The sequence below is a fragment of the Prenolepis imparis genome, unplaced genomic scaffold, assembly GCF_030444845.1.
Source record: "Prenolepis imparis isolate NDT839.2.m4 unplaced genomic scaffold, iyPreImpa1.0 SCAF_2, whole genome shotgun sequence".
Classification (NCBI taxonomy): domain Eukaryota; kingdom Metazoa; phylum Arthropoda; class Insecta; order Hymenoptera; family Formicidae; genus Prenolepis; species Prenolepis imparis.
Window position 1 is genome coordinate 9,923,598 of NW_028141160.1, and position 24,400 is coordinate 9,947,997.

Here is a 24,400-nt window from a genome sequence, read left to right on the forward strand (position 1 = left end):
TATTTAACTTTTATTGCCTATTCTTATTATTTTGCTGCCTCTTGAAGCTAATAGTTTCGCCTGTTGCTTCGATATCATATTATTAGATGCGTTCTTTCTTAGCTTTTTAAGTAGTCTCGAGTAAATCGATAAAAATTGACCGAATTGCGTCTTCGCGACGAAGAAAACGATGATTATCCATCGACAAATAGAAAAATCCTTTCTGAGCATTCTCTCAGCACGAAAGAAAAGTATAACCGATGATTGGAAAGGCGGGGGTGGATGTGAAAAAAGAGGGAAGACATAAAATGTAAAAGATGTTCTCTATGTAGCTGGCAGAATTGCGAATATTCTTGAAATATATAAAATATATCATATTCTTATAACTTTATTTGTAAAATGCTAATAGAAATTTCTAGCCACCAAAATATTTATAAAGACTAATAAAATGATTAGTAGTGCTATTATGATATTTGCATTATGAGATAAATGCTTAATAAAATCTCAATGATTAATTAAAAAACGGACAACATATTATTTTGAAAAAATTAATCCAAAAAATTAAAAAAAAATAAGCTATACATCGGTAGGTTCTGTATACATGAGAAATTTGACACCTAATTTATTAAATCTGATTTATTCAAAATTATCATTTAAGGGATTAATTCTCTGTACAAGTCTGTGCTACCATTAATTAATAATACATTTTTAATTTTCGATTTTATTTATGTTGCTTAATTCTTTTAGGTGCATTCTCGGTTAATTAATTTGTTTTATAAAAATTGTCTTTTGGAAAACGAGGTCAAGAATTAGATTGTTTAAAATTTTTTAATTAAAATTGCATGTTAATTGATATCAGAGAAATTGATTTTAGTACGTGAAAAAGTGATTGTATATTTACGTCCAATTCGCAATCTTTTCACAAGCACATTGCTTGATAAAATATCGCAAGTTGGGAAATTTTCGATGAGTCAGCATTGGAATATGAAGAAGATAAATCTACTGTTGCAGCACCGGTGTATGAGTGCAAAAGATCGATTGCAGGGCGGCTTTAAAATATTTAACCATCTCTTCGGAATTTTATATCGTAACATTGCGCCGTTCTCCGCCACGAATTCTAAGCTACTTCGAGAAATACGACTGTAAACTCTTGGGAGTTTATGCGCCCTACTGATAAATGTTTCATTGCGTAGCATATCGACTAGCAACGCGCTAGATCCACAAATGTTCGAACAGAGACCCGTTCTGGTCCCCATTTTCTCGAAGCGTCTACAGTCACTCCCTACACTGTTTTTCTATATCTCTGAAAATATGTGTGAAAATTAGATAATAGAAAATTTGAATAAAAATTTATCTAATACATTAAAATCATATTACTTCATAATAAAATGTTTTAGAAATAAAATATGTTAATTTATCAATTAATTTAGACTCTCGTAGATAGTTATGCTATCCCAACTTAAACATAGCAATTGACAATGAGTTAAATCTCTCGAAGAGATTCAAGGTAGACAGAAGCGCATATTCATGGTGTTTATCTAACGCCATATGCAACCACTGGATTTTGTCTCTTATTAGACGTATTTGATGTTATCGGCGTTCTTAATAGTCGCTGTATTTAATGCTAAATATCGAGATAATAGGATGAAAATACGCAGCCAAACATTCACCCTAGAATGTAGCTCTCGTTTTATTCTCTGCCCTCTCTCTCGCTTTTCTCTTTGGTCAAGAACCAACCCCTGCTCACCCTCGCGAATGAGCAGGCGCGCGACGTTCACCACGCAGGAATCAATAGGGGTTGCGTCCCGTTCGCACGGCGTCGAAGCGACGTCGGCGACAACGTCAGCGACATCTTCTCACCCCGTACGTTTCCTGGGGGTCGACGAGCAGCTCTCCTTCAGGCCGCTACGGCCGCCCTCGGGACCGACCCCTGCCTTGTGCCCTGTATTTTGCTCACCCTGCGAACGCGACAATGGCTGACAGCGAATTCGAGGAGTTCCGGCACTACTTCGAGAGGCTGCCCCAACATCTGAAGACCCCGCTCTCCAACTACACGTGAGTACGCACCCCGCGACAAATTTGCCTTCGGAACAGATGACGCGATGACACGATAAGAACTGTCTTCGACAGTGACATCGTTTGCGAAAGGCGGCGGCCTGATATTAAAGAAAGCAGCTAATTTAAACAGGGAGGGACAGGGGGATTGATGTAGAAATTCACATTAGAAGTTGAAATAAAACGATAATATATTGCAAGTCATATTACATTGTTGCTAAGTAAAAATATGCAGGGTGATAATATGTATAGGTTGTAGATAATGGACCACGTTGATGAGATAGAAAGTTGAACACGCGCGATGTGTGTGTGGGGCTGGTATATAAAAAATATCAGTAATATGGCCTTGTCTAGATATTTATGAAATTGGCGAGGATAAATGTAAATAGTTAGATAAAAATTAATATCATATCATTTAACAAATCATTCGTCTAAATATTATAATTTTGTCACAATAATGTTTAAGAATATATAAAATAATTACAGAATATATGTAATACATGCTGAATTCTGGATTATTCTAACAGTACATACAGAACATTGACTCCAATATAAAAAATTAGATATTTATAGATAATGATATAACGAATAATTTTCATATAATATGAATGAAATTGTTTTATTTCAAGGTTTTTTTTATTTCAACTCTTTTAAAGTTTATATTTATAATTTATTTACATTCTGCATTTTGACAAATAATAAGATTGATAATCAGAATTGACAATTTGAGAAATGGAGCGCTGTGTCATTTTAGTAGAAGTTATGGTGGCACACTGATTGCATTAGCAGTTTAATAGTTATTAATACAATACTCTTTAGTAAAATTATTATTTTTGTATTTTTGTCAAAAACTTCTGCTTAACAATATCTAAATATAGCTCTATAATTTATTACGTATATATTCGAATATTAGAATATTTTTAGACAAGTTTTTTGTGATATCTATATAAAATTAAGAAAATAAAATTATACACACACATATATGTATATACAGGCATACATTATCATCTGACTGTTTGATATTTTTTATTCGAATACTGCGCATAGTATTGTAAAACAGAAGAAATATACAGATATGTCTAACATATGTGTCACAAAGGAGCTCAAGATAGTTATAAAATCGTAGTTCGAAATCGCTGAAAGATTCGATACATAATTAGATTAAAATGTCATGAAAGAACAGTCAAGTCGTATAGGGCATCATGACTTTAAAATTATTGATCTTGTAGTATAAGTGACACAAGGATACAAGTGCATGAAACTGCAACGCGCATACAGCAACTTTGATGATCTACGCGGCTTTCGCGTTGTCACGTATATACATATACATCTATTGCCTTTATTGTTGCAAATAATCGATGATTCTATTTACAGAGGGATGTTCTGCGATTTATTGTCAAGTTGTGTAATGTGTGCGTGTCTGTGACACACACACACACGATTTAATTATACAATTCTGTATATAGCAATTGCCTTCATAATTGTAATATGGCAAATGTAATGTTTGTGTAATCATGTCTTGATTGCTGATGGCATTAAGTACGAGATTAAGTAAATAAAAATAGTTTATCAATTATCATAATTTTCTCGATTTTTTTGAATAAAGAACAATTCGTTAGCAGGCACATTTAATTGATTCTAATCATGTTTTTATCACAAATTTAATGTATCTTATTTTTTACGATTTTACTCAGGCTCGTACATGATGTGATGATCGATGATTCGCCAACGTCTTCGCAAGGAAGCGATGGAGAAGTTGGCAGATCCTGTGATGTCGTTACTGGCGACTCTGAGGATGAAGAAGTCGTCGTCATCCATCGACACGACGATCAGAGCGGGCATACTACCCCTGATGACAGCGAGGAGCTGGATCACCACTGTTCGATCATAGCTGATAGTGATTTTAGGTTGGTAACGTCGTAAGTGTTTACTTACTTATTATTTATTATATATTAAATCCTATATATTATTTATTTATATCGCACTTTTTCTTTGATGTAGAATTTTATACAATATACCAATCTGATATATCGATAAAACATCGGATAAAACTTACAATGCTTCAACTGTGCATGTTCTTTGACAAAAGGCATAAAAATTCCAGACAAGAAAAGAATATTTTTATTTATAACAATTTAATTATAAATTTAAAGCAATATTGGAAATAAAAGAGTAATTATGGATTTATTGCGCAATGGAAAACAATTATTATTATTCGCAATGTTTGAATTCTTCTTACTTACTTTTATATATACTTTGAATTATAATGCAAAATAATATTTCTTTTGCCAAATATTTTATAATTTTGACAAGCAATTAAAATTGCGTTGTAACTGTTGTAATTTATGTCACGTCCTAAAGCAATTACATTTTAATATCTGCATATATATGTATATAATATCATTTGCTCATACAATGACGTACATCATCACATTTACCTGATATTCATATATACACATATTCGTATATATACATATTCGTATATATTCATATTCGTATATATACATATTCGTATATACATATTCATGATTTACCATAACATCGCAATATTATAAAAATTCTGATCTTTTTAAAAATAACTCGAGTCTCCGACATGCAGCGACGCTCATAATTATTCATTAATTATTATCGTGATTGGAAGATATGATGTGGATAATAATCAAGACGTACTGCTATATATGTAGCATTTTCGATATTTTTCGGGAGTTTCAAGCGGGGTTTTTGTGTCTTTCCTATTTATATTTCTGCAATATTAAATCTTTTCATTTAACATATTCCACGTTGCAACGCAAGTATCAAAACAATTTTAATTTTACGTAATATTACATTACATTACGAAAAACACGAAATTTTTGAGTTCAAATTAAGAACTCTGAAAATGTTAAATACTCCATTGCGTTTTCCTTCGATTTTTAAAATACAATAAATATTGTTGTATGGCAAAGAAAATCTACACATTACATATATGCATAATTTTTATATAATAATTCGAATTATATAATTTTCTAAGCAATTTTATTGTTAATCTTTTTCATAATTTCATTATATATATGTAAGATAATGACAATAACACGATATGTACGTGCTATGCAATACATTGCAATAAATATTTAAAACTATATATATGATTAAACATGCACAAAAATTATTTGTAAATTTAAAGATTCACATGTGTATCTTATTGCTAGTTGTCTTAATTTGATTATTAAAGTTTGAAAAGGTTAAAAAATGTTTATTACGTAATATATATCATAATCTTATATAATTTTGTGAGAGCAATTCTCTCTTTTCTAACTTTTGATTGATTTCGAGCGCGTTGCGCGAATAAATTTTCATTTCAATGAAGAACGGATTTTTTAATTCGTATTTTCTAAAGAATGAAAATAAAACAGGCAGCATGGGAATGATATAATAGTTTAGCTCATTATACAACTATCCTTGAATGACATTAGCCTGTTCGGTGGACTGAGCAGCAGGGGTCGATCAGTTGGTGGCGGAGGACCAGGACCAGGCGGGGGTGGTACTGCTGTATCCGGTAACGGTGGTCGGGATAGTGTCGTCAGCGATGTCGGCGACTCGTGTTCCAGTTTGAGCTCCTGGCCTACGCCGGAACACGTGCCGTCGAATCGACCCGGAAGCGGCGGTACAGAGCGCAGACGTCGAAGATTGCCGGAAATTCCGAAAAACAAGAAATGTAAGAAAGACACCGCATAAATATTACTCGTTTGATAATGATAATAATAACAAAACAAATAGCGTTTCTCCAATCTTATATTTTTAATCGAAACTATTAGAAGAAAGAAAAGATAATTAATTTAATAACGATTAACATTAATAAAATCTGCTACGTAGAAATTCTTCGGCTTTATATCTCGTCAAATTATTCTAAGTAATCAGAATTTTCAAAAAATCTGTAATACACAAAATGAATAAAATTAGATTTGCATTGATAATAAATGATAAGTTTGTCAACACATAAAATTTCATTAATCTGCTATTAGATATCTTTTGGTATCGATTGTATAATAATATTACTTTCATGATTGACAAAGCAAGATAAAAGATGATAATTATCTTATAATTTAGATATTCTATAAAATTATATTACTTTGTTATTTTCGTATAGTTTGCAATATATATATATAACTGTTATTATATAATGCAGTAAATACACACAAAATCTTCATAGTATATCTATAACATTAAGTAAATGCACAACCTCCAATAGACATTAGCTGTATTATTTTCCGTCACCGTCATACATTCGTTTGTATCAATGAAATTCGAAAACCAACCGCGTTGTCAATCACAAAAAAAAAATCTAGTCCATTTGTATCATATCAGAAGTTCTATAAGCACACTGTAAAACAGTGTTTTCCATACGCAAGTGCGATGAATCTGTCATCGTCTTATAGATTCAAACACATTTATTTAAATATCATTTCGCAAATGTGGAGAAAGTGTTTAAGTTTAAGTAAACTTCATATTTTTGACATGTGCAAAAATTCAACGTGATAAAAAGAGTCAAAAGTATATAACAGAAAAAATTAAGAAAAATTAAGTTATTTTTTTTCTATTTTCACACACAATATATAAGAAAGAGATGTTAACATATTTTGATTACTTTTCAGAAAAAAGTGAAATTAAAATAATAGCTGTGAATATGAGATTAAATTTATATTATAGAGATCATTGGATAATGATTGACTTTTTTAATGAAATTTAATGATCATATAAGATGAAGAAAAAAAATGTAATGTGCGTTGTCATTAAAGATCAGTAAATTAGTCACTAATCTTCAGTAAAATCTTGTCACTGTTTTAATCAATGGCATTTTCAGTTTAAGAGAATAAAGTATCAAATAAAAAAGAATATTTCAGATATAAAATGCCTTGTTTTTCAGCTATGCCCATGTGCCAGACGTCCATGCAGACGTCAACTTCTCTGGCAGATGAACTGAATGCTGCCACCGGCTCAACATCGGCCCGACCTCATCTTATCCTGAGGAAATGTCATCCCAGACTTCGCCACGAGGACAGTTCTCCTGACAGCGAGAGAATGGCCACCGACAGTGGTCATTCCACCGTTCATTCACCTGAAAACGGACCCAAAAGCGTATCGCCCATACCTTGCAATACCTTGCAAAACACTGATTCGGTATCACCTAGTAGTACTCCAGGTAACTATAATTTTCTTCGAAAGATTATTTATACTTTTGTCTTCATATTAATTTTAAATCTCAAATGATTTGAGTGATTACGACCAAATAAGTAAAGTACTTATACCATATAACTGTAATACATTGTTTCTCTTAAAAAGTACGGGATGTTAGAATTCATTAAAAAAATATAAATAAAAAAATCATAATAAATATATAGCCAAATGCTAAAAAATATTTTAAAAACATTCAATTTTTTAAATTTATAAGTTTATAATTTTGTACGTAAAATTAGAAGTAATATAAAATAATATTTCGACAATTAATCATATAAATAATTAAGATAATTTCTAAATGAACATATGTTGTTATTTTTAATTATTTATTAAGATTTTTATTCCTTCAAATATGTTCTATATCTATATATATTAATGCAAAATTTATCTCAGCCTACGGATATATGTGTGAAGAATAAGACTTTATTTTTATCTTTATATTTGAATCTTTAAATTTGTGCATTAATCTTTAATATTAGACAATTAAATCTAAGCTGCAAAAACTTTTTTGAGACATAAAAATAAAATTATTTTTAAAAATCTTGTAGAAACATACAATATTTTATGATATTTCTGATGACTTTATGCCTTCTTAGATTTTCTGCGAAAAATTGTGCAAGTCTGTAGATTCTGGTGCCTTAGTTCGATAAAGTTTTGAAAGTCGAGGGGAATTATTGTTCATGTTATACATTGTTTTTGAACGGATCAGAATAACTAGGATAGATCAATACTAGCTCGCTTTTTCATTTCGAAGGAAGCGGAAGCGTACCGTTCACCCAACTAGAACTGCTCGAGGCAACGCATCGAGGCCTGCACAAGTTCATACCGCGGCATCACGATGAAATTGATCTTGAAATCGGAGATCCTATATACGTGCAAAAGGAGGCTGATGATCTATGGTGCGAAGGTGCGTAAGAATATAAATTTTGTATCGTTCAAGGTATCGAACCTCAATTATAGTAATAATCTTTCTTTTCATTTATTTAATTTAATCAAATAAATTCCTTCAAACTTTTGACGAATGATGACAAATCATTAAATACAACAAATATTCAGAAGATATAAAGAGAGATCTAAATAAAATCCTAATCTTTGGGCTATTCTTTGGATAATTTTTTTTTTTTAGATATCAATTTTCAAGCGATTTTAAATAAGTGTGAAAGTAAGAAAAATAAAAAAGCAGTATAACATTAATGTTGTACTCAGATTCACTATTGATAGAATGTATCCTTCTGTTCTTCGTATATTAGGAGTAAATTTGAGGACAGGCCGACAAGGTATCTTTCCATCGGCTTATGCGGTCGACATGGACTACAGTGACTTCGATCCCACCGCGCCTAAGGTGAAGAGAGAGAGATATCTTCTGGGCTACTTAGGTTCAGTAGAGACCCTGGCACATAAGGGTACAGGGGTGGTTTGTCAAGCTGTACGGAGGATCCTACGCAATTCCTTGCAAGATCCACCTGTCTCGCAAAGCTGCATTTTGGAAGTATCCGATCAAGGTCTTCGAATGGTCGATAGAAGTAAACCAAGGGTAAGTAATTCCTTGCGATCGAAATTTATTTGCGTGTATATGATTTATGCGAGTTATTCATTTATTTTAATTTTGAGCAAAAACCATACATTTTGTTAAACTTATGATATATCATGGCTTATATAATATCATCTAAAAGGAATTTATATATAAGCAAATTGTGTTATTTAAACTATTTTTTATATGTTTAAAGCTTTTTATTTAAATATACCTAATATATATTACGCGTGTAATATGCAAATAATTCGAAGGAAAAATGAAGAGAAAATCAGAAAAATTCTAATTGTCGACATGGCTTTGCAGAAAAGTCAGGGTCCTTGTCACGACTATTTCTACTCCCTGAAGAATGTATCATTCTGTGCGTTTCATCCTCGCGATCATCGCTACCTCGGCTTCATCACAAAGCACCCTACTCTGCAGAGGTTCGCTTGCCACGTGTTCATTGGTCAGGAATCCACGAGACCAGTCGCCGAAGCTGTCGGGTGAGTTATTTTTTATATAATTTTATTATTTTCACAGAGAAAACTTAATCGCATGACATTCTGCTTTTTTTTTGTTAATTAAACAATTTTTAATTCATTTATAATTAATTTCTTTATTATTATTAGAAATAATAATATATATATATTTTATATTAAAGCGCTTTTATATATATTATTATATTATTTTATTATATTTAAAAAAATCATTATATAATTAAAAATTTGATAACATATAATGTGTTCCAGGATTTTAAATATCTTATAAATGTTCTTAAAAAAAAAATGAAAGAGAACCTCGCATCTTGCGATGATGCATTATTCATATCACGAGCGATAACGCGAGGTTGTTTTTCTTTCAGACGCGCTTTTCATCGGTTCTACACAAAATTCATCGAGACTGCTTTCCCAATAGAGGACATCTACATTGAATAAATTGCTCTCGGCCTGAAATATAACGGCTGCAGAGAAAATGATAAATCTCCCACACACTTCCCCCTTGTCCCATGTACATATCGTCCGCTAATTGTAGATATATAAAAATAATAAACGCGAATCAAATACCCAATTTATACATATATTGAACATATGTATATCTATGTGTACTGAGCGTTTTTTGGGAAGCGTCGACGGGTTCAATTTTCCATTATAGCATACTCTGTTCTTAAACAATTATTTTTTTATTTCATGCATACGCGATCCAATATGATTCTATACGCATATGTAAAAGAGCGGAAAGAAATGACTTTGAATAATACTGATGATCAACAAAATTATTTTAATTTTCCATAGGCATCGTGTCGATTAAAATTAATGATATTTTTATAATAAAAGATTCAAATATATGATCTGATTTTTTTTGCATTATGTCGTAATTGTTGAATGAGATATACACACTGTTATTATTTTATGAAATATTTACGAGCGTTTTCTTTCCAAATATAAAATTTTATTACCGGAACGTTTCTGCTAATGAAACGATATCGCAAAATGATAGAACATAAAATTGACGAATGAAGAGTATGTGTTGACGCTTTAACAATTGATAAAAATTGATCTGTTTTCAATTGCGAAAATTTATTTCTGATACCATACTTTTACAGTTGAAAGCAAAGTAACTTTTACAAATTATTTTAATCGTTTGATGTTCCTAATTAAGAACGGCATTTTTGATGAAAATTTGATTAAAATGTCCTTATTTTCTGCTATATTTATGCTTCAAAAAAGTATATATATTAATTTTTAAGATAACAAAAATATTTATATTAATATTGCAATAGATACACATATATATATTGATACTTAAAATAGATTTTTTTAAAATCTAAATCGTATTAAAGCGGTTTGATTAGTCAAAAATAAATATGAAGAAATTGTTTAAATTAGAAATTGTTTAATTTTAGATCGAAAAGCAGTTTTGGCAATTAGACGATTAAATATCACGAGCCAACGTAATAATCGCGTCATGCCTGAAAACAAGTTCGTTAAGGATTCATAAGCAGATTCCTTCATAAACAGAAATTTGATAATTAATAGCTAGAATGCGGATTAATTCCTAAAACCCCAATCCTACGACCAAGTTAATTCGTTTAGTGATGTATAGAAAAAGGAAATGACAATAGAGCGTTGGATCATTCGGAGTTTAGCGAAAAGAAAATCGTAGCAGAGATTGGACGATTTAAGAAAAAAAAATTATACTTAACTCTTTTGGTGCGTATCGGATGTGCTTTTTGCTGATGACAGTCTTCATCGTAGCAATGAACAATCGTCTAAAAACAATCTCTAATTGTATTGTTCTTATTATTGTTAGAGGCGGCGATCAAATGTGTATATGTGCGCGCCGTTATTAGAATCTCATATATTTTTCTATCTTTCTTTGCGACAGAATCACTGATTATAAGTTTCGTTGTTATGATGATAAGGTATAAAGTTTATATTCTTAAATCTCTTCCGATTTCGTCCGACTCTGTGAAAGATGACACTATCGAAACGCACATTGGCCTCTGTATCCAAAATATTATTGCGCCGCATTGCAACATTTTTGCTGACTACTTATATACAATATGAATTAAATTACAAATACCGTTTCGTTACGGATAATGTGAGAGATAATAAAAAAATAGAAATGAAAAATGATATTACTTGTGCGTGCAATCGACATATATAAATAGTATTATTATCAATTGATACTTATCACTATATCGATCCGTCTTTGTTCAATTTGTTTTATACTCCTTTTATCACTGCATATGCAAAGTGCGCGTATAGTGTCTCACAATCAGTCGGATAAATTGCATCTGTTGATCTTGAACTTCTAATATTGAGATGCAGTCAGTAATGGATTCAATCGAAAACACAATTATATTTACAAATGGGTTTTAATTTATCAAATGCGACCACTTTTGCGATTTAATTTAAAATGCGCATGAAATAAACAACAAGGTATTGACAAGAAACTCTTTGAAATTTGTTTTTATTCATAAATATTATTTTTAAAAAAATTCGTAGATTCAATGTCAATACTTTATATCGTATATTTCGGTACTAGATTACTTATTGATTTATAGACATCTCTTCTCGACAATACAAGTTCTGCGCGTTGTTTCATTTGAGAGTTAGTGCATGTTAGATAAGTATATGATTCTTATACACAACAAGCACAGACACGTTCAATATAACACGCTTTAATTATACGGTATATTGAATAAAAATTGAGAGACAAATTATGATGATTACTCATTTTAGGAGACTCTCATCTGGTATCCAAAATGTTAAATTTATATACGTGCCTTTGATTGGGATCGCCTCGAAATGCCGTGCCTTTTTGATTATTTTCTCACGTACAACTATAAATATATCATTATCGCGTAGAAATTTATTATTCTGACAATATAATAATTCCTCTCAAATCTCTTCAAGACATATTATCGATAATAAGGGTGCGTGATACAAACGAGCGTTTTAATTGAATTATATAATATATATCTATCATCTTCTCGCCCCATTAAACCATTAGATCTAATAGCAATAACATAAAACATTTAGAAATTTCGATTGACTAATTTTTTATTCTTCTTATCGTAATAGAAGTCTGAATCAATCGAAGAAGTTATCTCGACAATTGTACGACTTGTATCTGATGTGACAGGTCTTTACAATTTTATGTTTGTGAACCGATCGGTTTTACAATTATTTTACGAGTCTGTTAATTTAATAAAAAACCAACTGATATTAATATTTTTGGAATGCAGTATACTTTTTTCAGCACCAGATAGATTGTAAGCGAAGATAAAAGAGGTCAAATATAAATCAAACAATAAAAAATCGACACTCTTCCACAATATTCATATAATTTCTACATATATATTTCTTCCAGAGGCAGTATTATTTACAAAAATGTTCCACCTTCTACGAAGTCTTAATAATTCAGTCTTGACACAATAACTATACATGTACATAATCCTCCCCCAACATATTATATTCATTTATTGGTTACAATTACATATTTTTTCTTTTTCTGCATGTTTTTTGTATGCTTGCATATTTCCTTCGCTATATTAATATTTAGTAACAATTAGCCGAATTCATGCAAACTACGTTGAGTCATTAATTTGTATCGCTCCTCGAAGCGAAAAATTTATCTGATTAAAAAAAAAAGATATTTTATTTACAAATTTGTTTTGTCAAGTTTTATCATGCTCTGCGTTGTTAATCTCTGCGCCAAGTAAACATTAGCACTCTCCTAAGCAACTTGACTGTAAACATTTTTATAAATCTCTGCACGATTTCTCTGACCATTCATATTGTATTTGTGTCTTCATTAATCATTATCTTAGAATTTCTTGGTAAGGAAATCATCCACCTCCGAATATAAAATTAAAAAAAAAAAAAAAAAAGTTAGTCTTTTTATTATTTTGATAATTATGACGATTCATTCTCTAGAAATTAATTCTGAATATATTAAGATATTCTCAGCTTGTATGTATAACTATAATTGCATTATGTTGTAACATGAGCATGATATATTATTAATCTTTAGAAACCGGAAAATTAATTTTTCCGATTATAGACTATTTAGGTTTCAGTTTTTCCTAGAATGTTACTTTGGTGCATGCATATACTTTTTCAAGTCAAAAATTCACTTGTAATTTTTAAAACTGTACACACACGCACACACACACACACACATATACGTATGTGTTAAATATGTGTATGCGTGTTGTAAAAATATTAATGTAGCTGAAGCATGTAAAATAAAAATTAGATGCAAGATAAAAATGATAAAAATATATTAAAGTAATTTGTGGCGGTGGATTTCCTACCAAAATCGCGATCGCGATGAATTTTACCGATGTCGCGGAACGCGAATTTCGGCATTTCTTAATAATTCTATCGGAATTTACATAGTGCTTAACAGATAGAGAAAAACACTGAGATGACACATTAGAAAATTTTTTATAAACAATTTCGCTCGTACAATTATCGGCCGGCTGAGACTCGTTAAAAATAATTCACATATATCCGTATATGGATCGTTTTGTTCGACGATAAAATTAATGAGAATATTTATAACATGTAAGCAAACTACAGGAGAGTCAAGTATAAATTATTTATTTTTTAATCTTATTTTATTTTAAACGAAAACGCTACTCTTTTAATGTTCAACGAACCATATACGTCATCGTAAAAATTTACAATTAGTCCTCTCATCAGTACTTACAATTAGTACAAATAATTATTATCTTGGAAATTCAGAATTCAGATTAAATTGAATTTTGCAATCAGGTGTGTGATCGAAGCTTACCTGTCACATTTCTGCACACATATCCTGCCTTGATACGCTTTACGAGCTTCGCCGTAAACTAATACAAATAAAGGAGGTAGAAAAACACGTTTGACTCTCAATGTAACGTAATAACGTAATAACATTGTTAAAAAACGTTATGAGAAGACTTTCGCGTTCCAAAAATCTTGGAAATTTTTCAGAATCAATAACTTGGATTATATACAATTGATACAATTTGAGCTTACGAAAATCCAAATGGCACCGAAACGCGCCACATTCTGCGTTTAATATATGCATAGAGATGTACAAGAAGAAGAGGTACACAACCACACTTAATCGCCCTTGTTTTTTTTTTATAGAAAGAAATCGAAAAGCCTTATATGTGCAAGTATCAGCAGAGTATAAAATATAACGCAGTAGATATTTACAATGATATATATAAAGTTAAACTTTAACTTATAGCATATATAATAAACTGTAGAGCCGTCTGTCTGTGTTGCATTGGTATCCACTCATTTCCAATATTTCGCACAAATATCATAGTCATTCATTGTGTAAAACATAATATTACATAAAGAAAGGCTCTTAGTTAATTTTAGATAAAGCGAAGTTTAGAGGAGTAATCTCTTCATCTTTTTAATTTTATGCTACAAGAATGTCGTTTAATATACGCAACTGTAATCACAGACAAAGTCTTTAATTTCTATCAAGTTATATAAAATAAAATTATGCATATAATTCATTTACTTTGATAAAAAATTTAGGTATTTCTATTCCGTTTCGTGACAATAAATGAAATCTTATGGCTATAATGCACAATGTGCAATGTATAAATTGTAGTAACGCTTTGTCCTTGTAATTTATCGTCAATAATGTAAAATTGCGCATATCATAAAAAAATTAATGATTCAATTTCTTCAATGATCTTTCTTTGATGACAATTGCTTTTGAATTCATTTCTCGCAAATAATACCGGATATGAAATATCATGAATATATAAAGAAAATATTAAAAGTTGATATTGAAAAAATCTCTACGCGCTGTCACACATACATTTCCTCTTTCGTTATTATTACTTTTCCGCGTATATTCTGCGATATTTGAATGTACTGCTTTAACTGCTCTATCTTATGGACCCTTCAGAAACCAAAGTGAACAACTCCACTTTTTGTAAATCTTTAAATTTTAATTTTAATATCCTGGGCACACATGATTAAAAAAAAGTAGCCTGGCATTAAAATTACAAAATTTTTATAAAGAGGAGTTGATCAGTTTGACTTGAAATAATCTCTAAAAACTCGGCCAAAACTCGACAACCTCGGCAACCAAGCTGACGTATACTATGTCCAAAATTACAAAACATATTAATACAAGTCATCACCGGCATGACTGATGACAGTACGAAGAGATAGAGATAGATATAGATATATATATATATATATATATATATATATATATATATAGAGAGAGAGAGAGAGAGAGAGAATGAGGTACACCGAACACAGACAGTTTAGACTTGTTCTTTGTACTATAAGATCACGAAGAAAGTTGGGCATCAAGTGGGACGAATTTATAGTGCGACTCGATGCCCAACTTTACTCGCGATCGTCGATTATGCGACATGAGTGTTTCATATACATAGAAGTCAATTAGATATTTCCCCTTATTTCAGCAGCGGACTTCCGCATAAAAAGAAAATGTATATTTTTATCATTGATGCGCGTGATCGACACGTGAGGATAGTCAAGCTTTTTTCATCGATAAAACTGACAACGAGAAACGGACTACCTTGAACATCACAATTCCAACACATTGCACTTATGTAACAATTCGTATTTATATAGAGGCCTTTATTACCTGATAATCTTGACTTCCTCACTCGACATCAATGTAACATTAAAAACATTTTTTATAGTGAATATAATATGTATATACATATACATTATATATGTATTTGTATGTATGCATATATGCATAATATATGTATGTGCCTATACGTCGTCATATTATAGTTTTTTACAAGTTGCAATGAAATTCCAAGTTTCACAGACGATAGACGATAGATACAATAACAGAAACGCAGGAGCATGAAAAACTTACACAATATGTATCGTGTTGATCAAAAAATTTGTTCGTTTTAATTTAATTTTATTCTAATGTAACAGTTAAGAAAAGAACAAATTTCTTGATCAACCTGACCTGACCTAATAAAAAAAAAAAATAAAAAAAAAAACAGCACATCATTGCAAATAACAGATATACGTTCTAGATGCTCGATGAATAAGTAGTGTCTGAGAAAGAAAAGGAAAGTACATCATTTAGGACACTGTCAATCGAAGGAACATCGTGTTCAACATCTTTATTTACAAGACCAGCCTTACGTTATATCTGTACACGTATATTGGTTTTTTAAGTAAATTGTAGATCTGTTAAGTGCCAGTGCTGAATATGTTCACATAAGTGGACAATTTTTCTCTCTCCCATCACTCTTATATTAATATCATTTACCCTTTAAACACTTTTATGATATACAATATATATGGTTATTTTCACGCTGACCCGCTGCGTTGTAAGTAGTCGCTTTAAAACACGGTTAATCAATGTGTATTTATATTACTAATTTAATTGACACACATAAGTCAACCATGTAGCTTCCACATCACTATTCGTTATTCATTAATGCGGAGGTCAACTACCAATAAAATAAAAACAGCATTTATATGTGTCGCATAGTAACATAATATTAGATGGATAACAAGACCAGTGAAACACGAAAGTTATAAAAAGACATGATGGAATTTTGTGTAAAATGTCACTTGTATAAATCAATCAATCAAATTATGTATATAAAAAATTTGTTTATGTAAAAAAGTGATTGAAATATGTCTATTTCAATATATTATTTACATTTACTTTACATTATTGCATTTAACATTTTTTTTGTATATTTTATATATTGTAAACTCAAAATATAAAAAAAAATCTATTCAATATATAATAATGTAATAAAAATTTAGAGACATTCTTAGGGTTACCACATTTTAAGAAGAGTAGATAATCGGGCATAACAGAGACATATAATCGTAGCAATATAGAAAGGGATAATCAAGTAAAAGATGAGATCTATTTTAATTAGATTCTTCTAGTTCTCAAATATTATAGAACATAAATGTAAACGTAGTTCAGGTACATGCAGTTGTAAAACAATTCTTCTATAAGTTGGTAAGGTTGGTCTAAATCTGGCCTATATAATGTGGCAATCCCGTAGACAAACTCTAAATTTCGTTCTCTTCTACATAAGTAGTATGTAATAAAATTTTCATAAGATGTGATCAGTTAAAATATCATTGGATAAAATTAACAAACTATCTCTTTTCTCGAATTGTTCGTTTTCTGTGTGACATTGATTTATAATTACAAAGAGATAATTAATACTTTGAGTATTATTAATCATTGACACTATATGTGTGAAAGGATCCACAATTACAACCAATAAAGCTGACACTGGTTTCGTATCCATACAATATACATGCGTAATCACATATATATGTATAACCAGAGGTAGTTCAAACTCGATCGGACTTACTGCGAGCGAGTAAATTAGCGCGAGAGCACCGCATGGCGATTAAAATCGAATGTATCTATATATACAAGTTTACTACCATAAAATTTGAAAACTATCAACTGCGTGTAACACTCGGTCGCTGCAGGAAATCTGCTTGAAGAGCGACTGTTATTTATAATGGACCGTTCATCGACGGTTTTGTACGATCTTTGCATGATCGATTAGTGAGCGAAGTGCACGACTTTTCATACAGCAATTCATAAGAGTCCTTAGTCGCACAGAGTTCAAGAAATGAAAAAAAGAACCATTTATATAACGTCAATCACTCGACTATTCCCTGTACGAGTTCCTTTATCAATATCTTTTCTCTCTCACTCGTTTCTTTTCCATTTCTCATTGAAGAACAGTAGGTTGAAGCAGATTGCTTTAGTAATAGATAAATCATCGATATATCTAAGCACCTACTTTACCTTTTCGTGAGCTGAATAGTTTCACATACAATATATGCATTGATGGAAATTTCTGTTCATTGTTTGCATCGATGACCCGGTTATCTAGACATTTCTGTGACAAATTTGTGTGATATCCGTAATTCGCAAAAATGAAGAATTTCAGAAACACAATACAGGGAATATTATGCAAATTGCACGTACGCCGATATTTTTGTTTTAGTCTTTCGCGAAAATGATGATTTTTAAAGCTTGTTTCTTATCAATTAATACATTTCCAAAGAGTATTCTATTAAGCTCGTTTTGAACTTCTTGAAATTGGTTTTCAGCAAAACTCGTGAAATGACCTGGAAAATTATCCTCTTGGAATATTTCTTATATTCCAAGATTATGCTTGGCATTCACTTGTATTTTATGATGATCTTGTTGCAAAGTTTTAAGTATTCGTTTTTGTATGTTATGCTCAACCTGAAAAATAACAAGCAATAATTATGATATTTCAATTAATACTTTAAATTTTATCAAATAATATTTTCTCTATTTATGTACCTGTACCTGCAACTGTGACAAGTTTTTCCTCTGAGCATGAAGAATCGGATTTTCGAAATCATTTGCCAACATACTAATTTGGGACTCTTGTAACGTTATGTTGCTCGCTATTTGGCGATACGTGCGTCTTAACTTGTCATTAACAACAGTTTGCTGAAAACGCATTGCATAAATTTAGCGCGCCACTCAAAATCTCTCCAAAACCATTTTTAAATCATCGAGATTTGCATAATAAATCATGTGCATGAGTATATACTTACATGGCTAGGTGCAAATTGCTGCAATTTTGTTTCATTATAACGATCTAAAATAATATAAATCAAAATTAATTTGACAAATATATATTGCAAAAGATATTTACAAATAATTTAAGATCAACTCACTTTCAAATCCTGTCATAGGTCCGTTATGAAGACCATTAAATATCTTCAACATGAGCTCTGCAAGAGAATAAAAAAAGAAAAAGTTTATCATGAATGTCATTTGAAGAGATGCTAATTAATTCGTAAGTAGTGCTGCAATAGTGACTTTGATCGAAGAAAAAAAAAGAACAAATCAGATTTAATTTTTAATGCGAGGGATATAATAAATATTTTCAATTCAACGCCATTTACTATCGAAAGCAAGATTCACTTTACTTAATCGCTAAACGAACACAAATTACTATTGCAATTTACCTGGATTCGCGTTCAGATCCGAATTTAGGAGAGTATCATCCTTCAGATCCCGCAAATCAAACTGCACGTCGGAATTCGTTACAACCAATGATGCGGTGGGATCCACCACCAGTTGTTGATATTCCTTTCCGATCTCGAGACTCGAATTGGGCGACTCCGCAGTTGTAATCAGCGGTTGCAAGTTGGCGTCGTTGTACCGATTGAACTCGACTGCCGAATACTTGTTCTGAGTGGCGAAAGTCTCGCAGTTCACGTAAGAAATGCGCTGCTGTTGTTGCTCGTCGTTGGGATTCGTCGACATGTACAACGCATCGTTAGACCTCTTCTTGCTGTGTATCGTCGGAAGATCCTCGTCGCTACATATTCTCTTCAACGTACACCGATTGTGTGTTGCTTCGATCCCCGGCGAAACGATAGAACTATCGCTCGCCCTATCGTCGAAGTATTGTAGCACCGGTTCTTGCTTTGTCTCGATCTCGCATTCCAGCTTGATGTTGCTTTCGTGCAGAGCGCCTGGTGACATTATACTGTTGCGCTGCTCAATTCTTTTCTGTCCGTTCAAACCGTTCGTATTTTGAGACACATCCAAGCATGATGTATGATTACGAGACACACCTCGACAATTATTCGTATTGCGAGTGTTCGCAAGAATGTTTGATTGTACAGATACATCGGCATTCTGGACGTTATTATGATTATTGTGCCCGCCATTCATCATGTCGAGTATCAAAGGCTTGGTGCATGACTTCACGCTTTCCGTATCCGACATCGGGCTTTGCTCCGCGCTACTGGAATTCATATATTTTCCAATATTCGTATATTCCTCCTTTGGTTCTTGCTTCGGAGTTCGATTGCCTTTGCCTTTGATAACGATGTAATGGTCGATCTTATTGATACCAATTTTATTCGCTTGTGCGGCAACTGGTGGCATACGAGAAGAGAATAGGGCGGCCTTCACATATTGCGTGTGCTGCATCGGCGAGGGTAAGAAATGGTCTTCCGATACGGCCGGTGAAGGCATATTGTTAATTAAATGGTTGATGGCGTCCTCGAGCTGCGACGGATCTTCAAGGCTATATCGTGGATTCGACGACTGGGAGCTCGAATCCTAATATTTAAATCGTTAAACAATCTTTTTAGCTTACAAGTTTCGTGTGTAACGCGTAGAATATAATTTAACTTACCATTTCTATCGCTGAATTAATGTCGACATTCTTTATAAGATTTTTATAACCAACTGTGGACACAGTCGCGGAGAATCTTTCTTTCATCTCCTTTATCAATTGGATACCTTCGTCTTCCCTGTATGCAATAAAGTTTTATATTACTATATATGTTGCATAATATATCCAATGTGTATTTTGATATTCAAAAGATATAATTAGAAAGATATAATTCGAGAAATTTAATTGAATCCGTTCCCCTTTGTATTTATTGCTTTAATTTCGATGTTCGATTAATCTAGGCCTCGACTTGTCATTTGCTCTCCTCCTCTAATGTATTTACGAAATGTACTTACGATACCAAGGTGTTGACGCAAACGAAGGATATCACATCCTTTGTGCCCTTCTCGTATTCCAAGTAACCATGTGTCCGTAGATAGATGAATTCACCGGTCTTCGCGAGTAACCTGTAGCACGACGAGCCGCATGATGACACATCGGCATGATCGTACACTGCGAATGCATAACAAATCATGAGTAATTACAGGTACAAATCGATAGTTGAACTTTAAATAGGTCGCTTTACATATACTTTGTTGTCATGTTTAAATTGCGATTGGTTATGGAAATGGCATGCAAAATATCGCAGGCGTTCGTCATAAAGCCTGAATGTATTAAAACAATGTCGGCATAACATAAACGGCATAATACGTACATCAAATATAGAATGTTATTAATCTAACAATAAGATAAATTAAATATAAAAAGTAACACATAGTATTTTTTTGATAACTTGACTATCGGGTATAATAAAAAATATATATTATTATTTTGAGATACTTATATTTTATATTATTTTGATATAATATTTTATTGAATATTTTAATTGCAGCTATGCAACTGATATATGAAATTATCACTATGCACATGCATTGCGCGTAAATATTTTTCGATGCAAGAATCTTAATATTAATAACACAAAAATGCGAAAACTTACTTTGTCGTAGGCCGATCATCGTCCATCTGCAATCATTCTTGTGCATAAAGGCAAACGCATTCAGACCAGACACCTCCTCCGACATGTAACCGGCAACGATGGACACCCTATGATCGCAAAAGATGATACGTCCGTCGATCAGATGCCGCGTAACATATTCGTCTTTATTGGCGTCCATTATTGACAATTCGTTGATGGGCCGTTTCCTCGGAAAGGTCGCTACTCCAACGAAAACGATGTCGTTCTTGGTACTCGTTACCTCTGTCAGAGTTAGCAAACAATCAGACGCGATGGTAAAATTGTAAGTGAAATATATGATTATCTCAGAAGAGAATTAAATCGCAATCCATCGTACGATTATTCGATAAAAAGTGTTTAGGGATTTTCTATAGATCCCAATAATATTTATAAGAGAATTCATGCAATATCTTTCGATTATATAGATACTATAGATATACATATTAAATAGAAGAAAAAGAATTTTCAATTCTGATATTCAATTTCGAGGCATCGATAATTTTCGAACTCTCTATAAGCTATTGGAAGTTGAGATATTTTTACGCAAACAAAGCTTAAATGCAAATACATAAATCATATTTTACTTGCCTCGAGCAACCTTTATCCCAACAAAAATGTAATTTAAACCGGCTTACTGAGATGTTCAATGTTGGAAAGTAAAAAGTTACGACGGTGGTTGTTGGCTTTCCATTAAATATCCACTAAGGAAAGATCGATTCAAGATACATCAAAGAATTCGTATAATTAAAAGGTGCCACCGAACAATCTTGCGTAATTAGACTGGTTAAATTCACCTGTCCGCTTTTTAAACGCATCTCTAAACAGTGCAACACGTACATACGACACGTGCTTACCGCGACGTTCAGTTCTGATCTAATAGCCGGGTCTCAAAGAATCTAAATGCTCGTGACTGTGCCTAACATCTTCGTCGGCGACGGCGAAGGTCTAAATTTAAATACAGGAGTAGCGTAAATATTTGCGATACTCGTTACGAAACCAGCGCTACGGGTTTCAGTCGCGATAAAACAAGACCATCGATCCGCAGAAGAGAATTCGCGCGAGAAAAGTCATCCCTTTTGAGTCGTCTCTCTTATTTCTGATATGAAATATATAACAAAGCGGGATATTATTGATTTATAATATGAAATAATGTTCATGATTATATATTGACAGCGATCACACGATAGAATTATTCGAAACAATCTGTTAATTGCATTACATGATAAAACATTGTAATTAAAAAGTCTTCAGCCTTATCGAATCGATTAAATTGTAATTAAAAATTAAATGTTATGATAATTGACACATTTTTTACGTGTTATAAATTTTCGTGTAGATTCTCACCTCGATGTCTCCCTCGATTTCCGTTGGTATCCGTGTTCTTGCAAGCCTCCGCGAGCCGGAGGACTCCGGAAATGTCAAAACATGCGTACTGCGTGTTTTCGCGCCTGGAGTTGGCGCGCTGCGCTATGCGGATCTTAAAGTTTCGCCTCTGCTCGTGGAACAGCTTCTTCTTCTCGTTTATCCTGTTCGTCGTCGAGTCCTCGGAGGAGCTGGAACTGCTGTCGTGCACCAGGTCGTGCGCTTGCACGACTCCAGTAGATGGCGGCGTCATTGGTTGCATCCCGTCGGGTGTAAGGTTTCGCGAAAGTTCGTTATGATCCTCGGAATAGACGAAAAGGTACAGAGATTGACCCAGCAATTCGTTCTGCGAAATTCAAGCAATTTCAAAATTTAGAGAGAGAGAGGCGAGTCTAATTTCGAAGTTTAGATCAAATTGCCTCGCACCGTAGGTGTTGATTCTTGTTATTTGCGTGATGTAATAGGTCGTTTTACATCAACGTCGAATATAGAATCGTGCAATATAGTCGTCTTACTTCTGATTACATTATCAAAAATTAATTATCAAAATTAAATTAAAAATGAATTGTTATATGATAATGTTATATATGAGAAGAACTAATATTCTCAAATATCATCTATTAATATTTTTTGACAGAAATCAGCTGATTAAAGCGTTAATTTGCTAATTAAATTTTAAAATAATATGTTATAAAAATTAAAATAATATGTTTTAAATAAAATATGTTATAATACTTTAAACTCAATTAATATTTTTGACAGTTATCAGCTGATTTCTGTCAAAAAATATTCGAGTTAATATTTTTGACAGTTATCAGCTGATTTCTATCAAAAAATATTCGAGTTAATATTTTTGACAGTTATCAGCTGATTTCTGTCAAAAAATATTATTCGGGTTTAAAGTATTATAATATATTATTTACAACATTATTTTAATTCTTATAACATATTTTTATTTTAAAATTTAATTAGCAAATTAAAGCTTTAATCAGCTGATTTCTGTCAAAAAATATTAATCGGGTTTAAATCAACTTTATATTATTTTTTTAAAAGTATCATTCTTTTTAATATAAAATCGAAGAATGGCGCGCGTTTGGGGGTTGTTCTAGTATGATTAAATAATATTAAATGCGCAGCGTTTACTGACTATCTTTCCCTAACACGAGAGAAACTACCATCGATCTTTGTCATAAAATCTAACAATCAATATATCTATATTCTATTAATTTTCCATGCGCTGGAGGAGGGCGCACCCTCATTCTCTGAATAAACATACTTCAAAGTTCTGTTCGCCAAGTTTCAGACTCCTTCTGTAAAGGGCCATCTACACTTAGCCAAACCCAACAGTATCTTCGCGATACGTCAACGACGACGATGAAGACGACGACGACAACGACGACAACGACGACGGTGCACCGCGTCGGCGACGGAGCTCGTTTTCGCGGCAGGCGGTTTCTCCTTGAGAACAATACAGCCTGATTGTGAGTGCCTTCTTAAAAAACGAGAGCAAACCCGCGCTTACAAACAACTCCCATCCCGCCTGCACATCTTCCTCCTACTCCTCCATATCTCC

General features: G+C 32.3%; 2 protein-coding genes across 7 annotated transcripts in view; one reads left to right on the forward strand and one right to left on the reverse strand.

Moving 5' to 3' along the window:
• Positions 1–1,786: 1,786 nt before the first annotated feature.
• On the forward strand, positions 1,787–12,447 carry Aplip1 (JNK-interacting protein Aplip1). 4 transcript variants are annotated; one of them, XM_083032699.1, is made up of 8 exons: positions 1,787–2,034; positions 3,729–3,953; positions 5,508–5,728; positions 6,938–7,213; positions 8,003–8,155; positions 8,499–8,782; positions 9,086–9,264; positions 9,624–12,447. In XM_083032699.1, the coding sequence occupies exons 1-8, from the start codon at positions 1,952–1,954 to the stop codon at positions 9,694–9,696; spliced, it is 1,494 nt and encodes a 497-aa protein (XP_082888825.1). In that variant the 5' UTR covers positions 1,787–1,951; the 3' UTR covers positions 9,697–12,447. The 4 variants fall into 4 exon arrangements, with proteins under 4 accessions (XP_082888825.1, XP_082888826.1, XP_082888824.1 ...); XM_083032700.1 differs by having other exon boundaries at positions 1,788–2,034; positions 3,729–3,941; XM_083032698.1 differs by having other exon boundaries at positions 1,789–2,034; positions 3,729–3,941; positions 5,487–5,728.
• Positions 12,448–12,594: 147 nt separating this feature from the next.
• The window catches only part of LOC145933162 (uncharacterized), an 88,221-nt gene continuing 76,415 nt past the window's right edge, over positions 12,595–24,400 (reverse strand). For 2 of the 3 annotated variants that reach the window (XM_083032696.1, XM_083032694.1), the window contains 9 exons: positions 22,810–23,173; positions 21,448–21,708; positions 20,807–20,963; positions 20,472–20,589; positions 19,288–20,395; positions 18,994–19,050; positions 18,871–18,914; positions 18,611–18,763; positions 12,595–18,529 (listed from right to left, as the gene is read on the reverse strand). In XM_083032696.1, coding sequence (XP_082888822.1) covers positions 18,437–18,529; positions 18,611–18,763; positions 18,871–18,914; positions 18,994–19,050; positions 19,288–20,395; positions 20,472–20,589; positions 20,807–20,963; positions 21,448–21,708; positions 22,810–23,173 — 2,355 coding nt within the window. In that variant the 3' untranslated portion in view covers positions 12,595–18,436. The remainder of the gene's footprint in view (positions 18,530–18,610; positions 18,764–18,870; positions 18,915–18,993; positions 19,051–19,287; positions 20,396–20,471; positions 20,590–20,806; positions 20,964–21,447; positions 21,709–22,809; positions 23,174–24,400) is intronic. The other variant, XM_083032695.1, reaches the window with a different exon arrangement.